Raw genomic sequence first — 12,220 nt, forward strand, 5'->3', positions numbered from 1 at the left:
TTAGGACCCACAATAGCTTGACCCATTACATTACCAGTTGTTACTAGTAAAAAATGACACAAGTTCAATATAAGAAAAATGATGCCATAGTTCAGATTATTCTAAGTTAAACTATAGTTTGGATTAGTATGAGAATTAGTTAAATTACAGTAATTCTTCCTTAAGACGGATATATATATCTTAATTATTAATTTTCTTAACTCTACTTTTTGCATACCATTCACAAAAAATCGAGCGTATCGACAAAAGACTTGAATACCCTACGGAGTATGATCAAAGTTTTTATAAAAATTTAGATACTTTTGAGTTATTGTCTTAGCAAACTGAGAAAATAACCTTTTAAAGAAACTAATATGAATTGGCTTAAAAAATAAGACATGTAGGCACTAAAAATTTATTTAAGTGTCGATAATACAAAAATTAATTAATTTGAGTTAGTAAAAAAATAAATTACTCAATTTTATTATTTTTGTCCCTTTTAAATCAAATTTGGGTCATTCCGAGTTGTTCGAATCCAAACAAAAGTCAATTTGGGCCAACTTTGCAAACAAGCCGGGAAATGGGCCCGTAACCAAGTCCGAGAAAGCCTAACTATTTCTCTATAAATAGAGAAGTTTATTCATTTGAAGGGAGGATAGGATAAAAAATCGAAGAAAGAAGAAAATAAAAGCTCTGGAATTCTCTCTGAAAAACTCGTGAAATTCATCGTAAGCAGTCAACAAGCACAACAAATTCGTGCCGCCTGTGCAAGAAAACTCAAAACACTCAAACTTAAATATTCAAACATTAAAACATTCAAACATTCAAGAGAGATTCAAGTCGTTCGACCCTCTTAAGAATACAAGGGAACGTCGCGCGTAGAGTGCATACACCCTCTACACGCACACCCCCCCTGCAAAACGCACGCGCACCCGTTACGTGGATCGTGCACACGTACCATGTTTGTTTAGTTAGAATAAGAGGATTATTAGAGATTGTACACGAACTTTCCGGATATTAATAAAATCTCATTTCTTTTTGTTATTTTGTATTTCATTTATCGCAATACAAAATTTGTCGTTACAAATTTGGTGAACCCGACGTGAAAATCTCTATCTCTCATCTCTATTACTTTACAAGCCAAGTCTACTAGAAGAATATGTCTATCAAGCAGGACACATCACCTAACGCTTCAAAGAAGACTTACGCAGCTATCCTACAAGGCACTCCTACTGCTGCTACCTACCCAGCTGTGCAATCAGTTGGCATTTGCACTAGAGGAATGGCGAAGAAAGCTGCTATCAACGCTTTTGCTACTAGCCTACGTTCTGCATATATCCCTACAAGGCCACGCAAGATTTTTGTTGCATCCATAGCTGCTGCTGCTACAGCTATCCTTGCTGCCTCTACTTCTTCGTGTGAAGAGACTCGAAGTTCTAAGGTCGACAACAACGCTTCTCCTTGAAAACCTAGGGCGTCGACAAAAAAGAAAGATGCCTCCACTCCTATTAGCGCTTCAGTCATGGTGATTGCTAGTTCTATACCCGAGGAGCAACTCCAGAGCATGAATAAGCTCCTTGAAAAGTTGATGAAGGAGAATGATGAAAAGAACAGGAAGATTGATGAACTTCAGAAGGAGGTAGTGGAACACCATGACGGGAAGACCCACAGCTGATACCGACAAGGATGGTGAAACCGATGAGGATGCGGATGATAGTGGAAAGACTAACAATGAAATTGGCGCCTACACTGAAGAGAAGCTCCACGAGTTGATAGCTAAGACAATCAAAAGTCAGTTAGATGAATGCTCGACAAGCAGTGGGCGCTACATCAAGCCTTACACTAAGAGGATTGACAGTCTGCGCATGCCTCTTGGTTATCAGCCTCCAAAGTTTCAACAGTTCGATAGGAAGATAAATCCAAAGCAACAAATCGCCCACATCTTCGAGACATGCAACAATGCTAGAACTAATGGTGATCGTCTAGTTAAGTAGTTTGTACGTTCCCTTAAAGGAATTGCTCTTGATTGGTACACAGACTTGGACTCTGAGTCAATTGACAGTTGGGGTCGCATGGAAGATGAATTTCTTAACAGGTTCTATAGCACTAGGCGTAACGTCAGCATGAGCGAACTAACAAACATTGTACAGTGGGAGGATGAACCTGTCGTCGACTACATCGATCGATGGCATTCATTGAGTCTGCAATGCAAAGATCGCTTAAGTGAATCCTCAGTAGTGGAAATGTGTATTAACAGGATGATCTTGGATATTCTTTATATAATGAAAGGGATCAAGCCGAAAAGCTTTCCAGAATTGGCGACGCTCGCTCACGACATGAAAATTACAATAAAAGAGTGTGGCAAAGCTCGATCAACCTCTTCTAAGACGCCAAGTGCAAAGAAGGAGTTCAGAAAGACAGATAAAGGCTTCAAGTCAATAGGAAAGGAGGCAATCGTTATCGAAACCAGCGGCTCGCCCGTTAAGATCTCATCAAAGCCTAAGTATGAAAAGAAGAGGGAGTCATATGCTTACAATCAAAGGGACAAGCCCACATTAAAAGAGTTACAATATAAGAAGTACCCTTTCCGAGACTCTGACTTATCCAGAATGCTAGATGACCTTCTAGAGAAAAATGTTATACAACTGCCAGAGTCCAAGAGACCTGATCAGGCATACAAGACAAGTGATCCCAACTATTGTCTCTATCACAGACTGGTAAGTCATCCCCTTGAAAAGTGTATAACACTGAAAGAGAAAATCATTTAGCTCTCCAAAGACGGAAAGATTATCCTTGACTTGGATAAAACATTAGCTACATATCAAACTACTGTAGTATTGGAGCAACATGAGGAACACGAGGAGCCAACGATGCATCGTGGGTGGGATGTATGCATGTTGCAATTCGGAAGTCTTAAACCTGTTGCTATATGGTTTCAAAAGCCATCTTCATCGATATCCCCAAAAGCAGGATTAGCTCCTCAAGATGAGAAGAATGTAGATGATGATGACGAAGGGTGGATCTTAGTCACACGCAAGAAGACAAAGAAACAAGTATGGCAAGCAGTCGAACATGTCCATCATCGATAAAAGCAATCAAAGAAGATGAAATCCCGCATGTCTGATGGGGAGAAGAAGTCGGAAACAGTTGTCAAACCATGTGTCTGGCCTATCAATATGCCTAAGAAAAAACCGTCGAGTCATATTGCTCTAGAAGAATTCTTTCCAAGAGATTTCTTGAACAATGTTACCCTATGTAACATCTCTGCAGTAGGTCATGATGATAAAGAAAAAGTAAAGGAAAATGAAGCAGATGATGTGGTACTATCATAACAATTGCAATCTTACCCTCAAAAGGAAATTGAAGTTATAAAGGCTCACGACGCCCTTCCCGCAAATATGGGGTGGAGACAAATCTTTCACCTTTCGAAAGAGAAGCGTCCGATAATACTCCAAGGACTTGATAAACCAGAACTATACGCTGGCAAGGTGAAAGATGTGGGAGAGCCTGCAGAGCAGTCAATACAATGTATCTCCTGCAATGCAGCCTTAACCTTTTCAGATGAAGATCTGCTTCATGGTTCCAAGCCTCGGAATAGGCCGCTTTATGTGTCAAGCTACATTCGTGGACAAAAAGTTAACATAATCTTAATAGATGGAGGCTCAGGATTCAATCTCATGCTGAAAGCAACCATGAAAGAGCTAGGCAACACAGTTGATGAACTTTCCAGTAGTCGAACAGTAATTCGCGGTTTCAACTTAAATGGAGAGCGGGCTATTGGCATGATTCGTGTAAACATTAGCATGGGTGACTTGTCATCTGAAACACTCTTCCATGTCATCGAGGCCAAGACATCATTCAAGTTATTATTAGGTCGACCGTGGAAACATTAAAATAGAGTCGTTGCATCAATCATCCATCAATGCTTGAAGTATTATCGCGACGGTGAAAGGAAGATAAATAGAGATGCCAAGCCTTTCAGTAAGGCTGACTCTTTCTTCGTTGACGCAAAGTTCTTTCAAGAAAATGGTACTTCTAGTGAGTTCATGCCAACTATCATTTCTTCAACTACCATTTCTTCAACTGGAAAAGGAGGTAAGCTGAAAGAGAATACCAAAGAAGATGCTGTTACGAGTCCTGTTAAATAAAATGATGTCAAGCAAAATATAGACAATGCTAGTAAAGCATCTACTCCCGTTGCATCACCCAAGAGAGTTCTTAAAGACAAAAGTAAACTAACCAATGATCAAGCAAGAATGGATGGTGAAAGTCACCACTCCTCTTCCAGTTTCAAAGCAAACGAAAGTTATGAGAGATCCTCCAGTTGGTTTAGTCTGTTCATAAAACCAATCATCAAGCGATCAAAATGTGGGAATCTTTCATTCCAACACATACAAGCTACATGAAAAGGCAGGTTACGACTTTACAAAACCAACTCTACTTGGGAAAGTTGTAGAAGTTGAACCATATGGGCTTAACAAAACGCAACAGGAGTTGTTCAAGCAAGAAGGAAGCTTTATAGAGACTAAAGTTTGGCTTGGTTATAAGTCTCCCACACCCGTGAAGATCAGTGCTCGTAGGAACAGAACTACTACATCTTCACAACATATCACAGTGGAAGAGGCCCAGGAGAATGAAGCAGAAGACATTAAAAGACCATCAACATCTTCAGTCTTCGACAAGATAAGTCCACCTGCACAGAGAGCCCGTCCATATGTATTCGACAGGCTGGGGAGACCGAGTCCTACAACAAATCATCTTTCTGTCTTCACTCGACTGGATAAACGAGTAGCAAGTGAACTTAAGTCGTTAACCCCTCCGCCATGTACAAGCAAGAAGGGTGCATTAAGTGATCGTTTGGGTGTTCATTCAAACACGGTCTTCACTCGTTTAGGAGCCTCCAATAATGATAATGGTAAGACTCTTCTATGCTCAACTTCCGTGGAAAAAAATGATGAAGAAGTCAATATAAGTGATGACTTGAGAAGCGCAATACTCTCCCGCATGAAGCGTTTGCAAGTGGTGGACATCATCTAGCATGAGCCACTAAAAGCACGAAGGCGATTATTAGTTCTCACTGGTCTATCCTCAAACAATATTGAACCGTATAAACCTCCATTTTCACACTCCTGTGATGCAAAAGACTTGGAAATTGTGACTTCTTATCATATCACTGGAGAAGAGATACCCGATGACAACGAAGAGGTAGAGACTGACAAGGCACCTGAAACACTTGAAGATGGGGTACAATCAACTGTAGATGATTTAAAAGAACTCAACCTAGGAACTGATGAAGATCCTTGTCCAATCTACGTCAGTGCTCTGTTGACTAAAGAGGAAGAAGAGGAATACTACAAATTGTTGGTTGAGTACAAGGACGTCTTCGCTTGGAGCTACAAGGAAATGCCCGGACTAAGCCCAAAAATTGCAGTTCATCGATTGACAATCAGAAAAGGAATCAGTCCTAGAAAGCAATCTCAACGTCACTTTAGGACGGAGCTTATACCTAAAATTGAAAAAGAGGTTAACAAGCTCATTGAGGCTAGATTTATCCGTGAAGTCAGATATCCTTCCTGGATAGCCAACATTGTTCCGGTCAGAAAGAAAAATGGGCAACTACGTCTATGCGTCGACTTCAGAGATCTTAATGATGCATATCCAAAGGACGACTTCCCTAGAGTTGTTGATCGATGTAACTACTGGCCACAAAGCACTCCCGTTCATGGATTGTACTGCTGGATACAATCAAATACAAATGGCACCTCAAGATCAAGAAGCAACGGCATTTCGCACACCAAAAGGGATATTTTGCTGTGCCGCTTGGACTCAAGAATTTTGGGGCACCATATCAGCAAGCAATGCAAAAGATCTTTGATGACATGTTGCATAAAACAATAGAGTGTTATGTCGACGACGTGGTTGTCAAGTCCAAGAAAAGAGAAAACTATGTTAAAGACATTCGGGCCGTCTTTGAGAGACTTAGAAAATGTCAACTCAATATGAACCCACTCAAGTGTGCGTTCGGCGTCACATCCAGGAAGTTCTTGGGGTTCGTGGTAAGGCATAGAGGTATCGAAATCAACCAGATTAAAAATCAAAGCTATCCACGAAATGCCAGAACCAAAGACGTTGAAGGAGCTGCGCGGGCTGCAGGGATATTTGGCATACATTCGATGGTTCATCTCTAACCTAACAGGACGTTGTCAACCGTTTAGTTATCCTATGAAAAAGGATGCTCTATTTATGTGGGATGAGAAATACAAACATGCTTTTGATAGTATAAAGAAGTACCTGGCCAGCGCACCAGTATTGGGGGCACCGATTCCAGAAAACCGCTCATTCTATATATTGCCGCAAAAGAACGTTCGCTGGGGGCAATGGGTGCAAAAGAAATTAAAGAAGGCAAGGAGAGGGCACTGTACTATTTGAGTCGTACCTTGGTTGGAGCTGAATTGAATTACTCCCCAATTGAAAAAATATGCCTTGCGTTGGTGTTTGCAATTCAAAAGCTTAGACACTACATGTACGCTCATACTATACACGCGGTCTCAAAGGCTAGCCCCATCAAGTATAAACTCTCACTACCTATCCTATCTGGTAGACTCGCAAAATGGACAGTGTTACTTAAACAGTATGACTTAGTTTTTGTGTCTCAAAAAGCAGTAAAAGGTCAGGTTATTGTACATTTCTTCGCTGATCATCCAGTCCCAGCAGAGTGGGAACTTTCAGAAGAACTACCGGGAGAAGAAATATTTTACGTGGACATTTTACCTCCATGGCAAATGTACTTCGACGGTGCTGCAAGGCAAGACGGAGCTGGAGCTGGAGTTGTGTTCATATTCCGCAAAACCATGTAATGCCATACTCATTTACACTCACATAGTTTTTCTCAAATAACGTGGCAGAATACCAAGCTTTGATATTAGGTCTTCAAAAGGTCAATGGTCTTTGAGAGACTCCAATACTCTTCATGAAGCATTTCTCTTCAAGAGGCATGAATAACCTTCACTTTTTCGGTCTTCAAATATTCACAGACTCCAAGATGCATCATGTTGGAGCTTGTGTCCTCCACAAATTAGTGTGATAACATTTATAAATCTCTTATAGGTTCACAAGGGTATACTTCGTATTTTATCAGTTGATTAACGATTACTTAATAACGGTTGGCTTGCTAGAAAGTTTGACGTTATTATCATATTGATGGCGGTGATCAACTGGTCCCTAAAACTCACACCTAAAGGACGTGTTTGAGAGATGTGGTTATGGAAATGTAATCACATTGATGCCTTATATGACTAAACAGTTAGTCAACGTGTTGATGAGACGATTATTTAATGCCGATTAAATAATATTAGCTGAGACGAATTAACTGTCAATTCGTAAATTGAATATAATATGTTATATTTAATCAATGTACATAATGTTAAGCTTGGACGAATTAATATGTTAATTCGTAATTAAATGTAATTGGTTATATTTAATAAGCTAATTATAAATATGCGATATTTATAGTTAATGTATATATTATACAATATTGTCAGTATAAATGTTGATAGAACGGTATTAATAAATCGACTACAAACCGTTGTGTGTAGTCTTATTAATACATATCAATTTAATTGACAAATTATAAAAAGATACACATTTTTATACATTAAGGAAACATCTAAAAATAAGAGGATTCATCCTCCTATTTTGATTTTCGGAAAAACCGAATGGAAAGAAAAAAAAAAGAAAAAAAAACTTTCTATTTTTTTCCTCCTCTTTTTCGGTGACATTAGGGTTAAAAGGGGAGATCATTTTCACTCTCTTTAACCTAATTTTTTCAACCGAGCCTCCTCTCATCAGAAAAACACAAAATAACCTAAAAATTTTACAGAAAATTTAGGGATCGATTCTAGCAAGAAGTAAAGGGCATATCTCATATCCTCTTGGGTGCAACTGATAGGTGAATATCATTGCTATATTGTTCTTAGGCCGATTTTGCTAGGACCGAAGGTTGTTTCTTCATTCTCTACTTTTGTTTATGCAATTTAGTTTTATGACTCGTAATCGTCTTATAAATTCGTTATAATCCTTTAAGTTAAAGGGATGCATACAGATAAATCCCACAAGTGGTATCAGAGGCAAGGCCACGAATTTTATTTTGATGATTTTCATAAAATTGGATGTAAACATTTATTAGGGTTTCGAAAAAAAAAAAATTTCGGCTGAAATTTTTTTTTTATGCCGAGATGAATTTTTTTTAGCCGAGTTGCTTCGTTTTTGTTGTTGTTTTATTTCCATTTGATTCTTTCATATTGTTGTTTTAATCAGTTAAGATAATAATATGATACTTTGTAGATGTTTCGATTTAATAAAACGAGATGTAAATGGAAAATGGTTTTGTCGGATTAATGAATTGTTTTTGCTGTTTTTTGGCATATAAATTAATTTAACAAAATTCAAATCACTTATGATATTCGGTTCTATCATGATTCAGATATTCTTTTAAGAGGTTAAATTTGAATAATCTAGTTTGAATATGTATTTAAATTAAAAGTTGAATATGCCAATCTTGTTAATAGCAACTTTAAACAATTGTTCGTTTTTCCGATCGATGGGTGCGGCTGTTTTTCAAAAGAAAAATTTTGAGTTTTTTTTGTTTAAGGTTTTCCAGCCGCAAGAGAAAAAGAAAAAAAAAATTGGGCTGTTTTATTTTTTTTTCAGCCGAGACACAAAAAAATAGGTTTGTTTTTTTTTTTGCCAGTGAGAAAAGATATAAAAAAAAATTTGTTTTTCAAGTTCGTTCACGGCTGATGATTTAAAAAAAAAAAAATTGTTTTTTTGTTTTATTCGGTTTTAGCTGTAAAACCGAGAAAAGGTCTTTTTTATTGGGTTGTTTCGGTTTTTACCGAGATAAATTTTAAAGAAAATTTTTTTTGTTGTTTTTGGCCAATTAATTATTTTGAAGCGGTTCATAATTCATAGATACCTAATTATTTTAAAGAAGTTTAAAATATTGATGGATTAAATTCATATTACAAGTTTAATATGAATTAATATTAAATTTATAGTGAGTAATTGAGGAATTGTCACTTAATTTAATCAATGAAATAGGTGGTTTGGATAAAATTAATCTACATAATTAAAGAATTATGTCTTGCATGTTAATTTTTTTTAGTTGATGCTATTTGTTTTAGTGGAATGAATCGGTGAATGGTTTTTTTACGTATTTTTGCAATCGGTTGTAATTTGTAATACTTAGTGTGGCCTTAGTCAAATTATGTTTTCGTAATGATGGGAACATAATTTTTAATGTAGTTTGAGATCTCGTATCTCCGTTTTGGTTTTCTTTATTTATTACGGTTTTGAAATTAGAAATGTAAATAGGTTTATTATGTATTTTTTAAATTCTAATTTTTGAGAAGACTAAAGATGGAGATTGAAGCTCACTCCCGCTACATGGATCAAGATGGAATATCAAGACAAGCTTCTCGGGTTCATGGATGGATTCCAAAGTTGTATTTATGTTCATTTTGATAGGATAGGCCACATTAGGACTTTTTTTTACGTTTTTCGTTCTTATTGCTTTTCATTCACATGCTAGTTAATGCATCATTTTCCGCCTAAAACCAAACCACCTACTAAAATGCATGAAAATTGACACATATAGGTTGTATGTTAGTTTTTATAGACATACAGATATCACATGTTTATTAAGCCATCACCTTAGTTTATTCATTCATGCATGCTAGATATTAGTTCACTTAAAATGAATTAAAACAAAGTTGATGGGATCTTCCTCTAAAACGGAAATTGAGATTAGTCTTTATAAGGGCAAACAACTATGAATCCCTTCTTCGTCGATAGGCATAATATGACCCCTTCTACGTTGGGTAAGTAGTTTGTGTTGACTTAGTTTATCTCAACATTATAGTTCGAAGAGTTTCTCGTGATTATGATGGACTAAAGATAGAATTTACAGAAATTTATCGACCAAGAATTCTAACAGTAGAATTAGCCAAAAGGTTGGCTTATCAATTTACAGATAATTGAGTCTTGGGATCATTTATATAATTCTTGAGGAAGGTCAATTGTATAAATGCATGAGTCTTCGCATTATAACATTATTACATTAGACTTAAATTAAAATCGATGCACATGTTTATTATTTATTTTTCTTTTCGCAGTGTAGAACACGTTTATTTTACTGTTGCAACAAATGGCTGGAAATAACGAAATCCCAATGCCAAGTGCCTCACTTGGACGCGAGTCCTGGCTGGAAGTTTTTACGGACAACATGAATCAGTACACGCGACTGAAGAATGATGGGTCCAACTTTGTGGACTGGGAGGCAGCACTACGGAATGCTGCCATTGCTGACGGTAAGCTCAAGTACTTAACTGAGCCAATACCGGTAAACCCAAGCCCCAATGCGGGAGTTAACGAGTCACTTGCTTATAGTGATTTCGTTATGGAAGCGAGTGCGATAAAGAATGTACTCATCTTTGCAATGGAAACCAATTTGCAGAGACGCTTCATTACCCAAAGTGCGAACAAGATTTTCACCACGCTCACTAACGAGTTCTCAAAAGCACCGAGGATCGTTACTTATGAGCATACCTGTCGCTTCTTTGATGCGAAACTCCAAAAGGGCCAACCGGTTAGCCCACACATTCTTAACATGACTGAGAATGTCGAGAAATTGGAGGCACTTGATTGCAAAATCAGTGAGAGCATTGTCATTGACCGAATGCTTCATTCTCTTCACGATGGTTTTTCCCTTTTCAGGGCGAACTACTACATGAATGACTTGAAAAAGAGTCCTCATGAGCTACACTCCCTTCTCGTACAGACCGAGAGGGATATGAAATTGAGTGGGAGCATGAAGCAGGATGTTCTCACGATTTCCAACAAGGGTAAAGGTAAGGGCAAAACTCCAGGCGACCTAGCTGTAGGTAAGCCAAAATTCAAGAAGCCAGGAAACGGTAAGAGTGGGCCTGGTGAGACTAATGGCTCACAGGGCAAGGCAAAGAGCAAGGGCGGTGACATTGAGTGCCACCATTGTCACAATACTGGACATTGGAGGAGGAACTGTCCCGTGTACCGTGAGGACATTAAAGTAGGCCGCGTCGTTCCTGTTGGTATGTCATCTTATATTCATATGATTGAGATTAACCATGGAAGTTTTGGAACTTGGGTACTTGATACTGGTTGTGGTTCTCATCTGTGTAATCATTTGCAGGGCCTAAGAAACATCACACCTCTCGGAAAGGGTGATGTGGACCTGCGAGTCGGGAATGGAGCTAGAGTTGCTGTTGTCTCGAAGGGAACATATGTAATTCAACTCCCTAGTGGTTTTGAGTTATTTTTAATTAATTGTTACTATGTACCCAGTTTGTCTAAGAACATTATTTCAGTTTCCGTACTTGATAAAGACGGATTTTCATTTTTAATAAAGGATAATAGCTGTATTTTCTCTTTCAATGAAATGATTTATGGCAAAGCGGTTTCCATGAATGGAATTTACATCTTAGATCAAACCACGGAAGTATTACACGTGAATAATAAGAAATTAAAGGTTGGTGACAAAGATCAAACCTATCTATGGCATTGTCGAATGGGACACATAAATGAGAAACGCGTAAAGAAACTCGTCGATAATGGGACCATTCCCGCATTCGAATTTTCTACATATGGCACGTGTGAATCATGTCTCATTGGCAAAATGACTCGAATTTCCTTCAAAGGTGTTGGAATGCGCGCTAGTGACCTATTAGGACTTATACATACTGATGTTTGTGGACCTATGTCAATTACCGCTAGAGATGGCTATAGATATTTTATCACTTTCACGGACGATTTGAGTAGATACGGATATGTCTACTTGATGAAGCATAAAAGTGAGTCCTTTGAGAAATTCAAGGAATACCAGAGCAGGGTTGAGAACCAACTGGGTAGAAAGGTTAAAGCACTCCGTTCAGATCGGGGTAGCGAATATCTTTCAAATGAGTTTGATCAACACCTTAAAAGCTGTGGAATCGTTTTACAGTTAACTCCACCTGGAACACCTCAATTAAATGGTGTGTCCGAATGGAGAAATCGAACCTTACTTGATATAGTTCGATCTATGATGAGTCACACGGTAGTGCCGGATTCATTATGGGGTTTTGCTCTTTTGTCAGCTGCTCTTATACTTAACCGAAGTCCGACTAAAGTTGTCGAAAAGACTCCATATGAAATATGGAAGGGAACGATC

The 12,220-nt window shown here is 38.0% G+C and overlaps 1 protein-coding gene across 1 annotated transcript; it reads left to right on the top strand.

The window, feature by feature from the left end:
- The first annotated feature begins 3,377 nt into the window (after nt 1–3,377).
- LOC141631058 (uncharacterized) lies at nt 3,378–6,836 on the top strand. Its single transcript, XM_074443779.1, has 6 exons — nt 3,378–3,841; nt 3,932–4,074; nt 4,394–4,990; nt 5,123–5,658; nt 5,748–6,155; nt 6,258–6,836. The coding sequence occupies exons 1-6, from the start codon at nt 3,378–3,380 to the stop codon at nt 6,834–6,836; spliced, it is 2,727 nt and encodes a 908-aa protein (XP_074299880.1).
- The last annotated feature ends 5,384 nt before the right edge of the window (nt 6,837–12,220 follow it).

Source organism: Silene latifolia, chromosome Y, assembly GCF_048544455.1.
Source record: "Silene latifolia isolate original U9 population chromosome Y, ASM4854445v1, whole genome shotgun sequence".
Lineage (NCBI taxonomy): Eukaryota > Viridiplantae > Streptophyta > Magnoliopsida > Caryophyllales > Caryophyllaceae > Silene > Silene latifolia.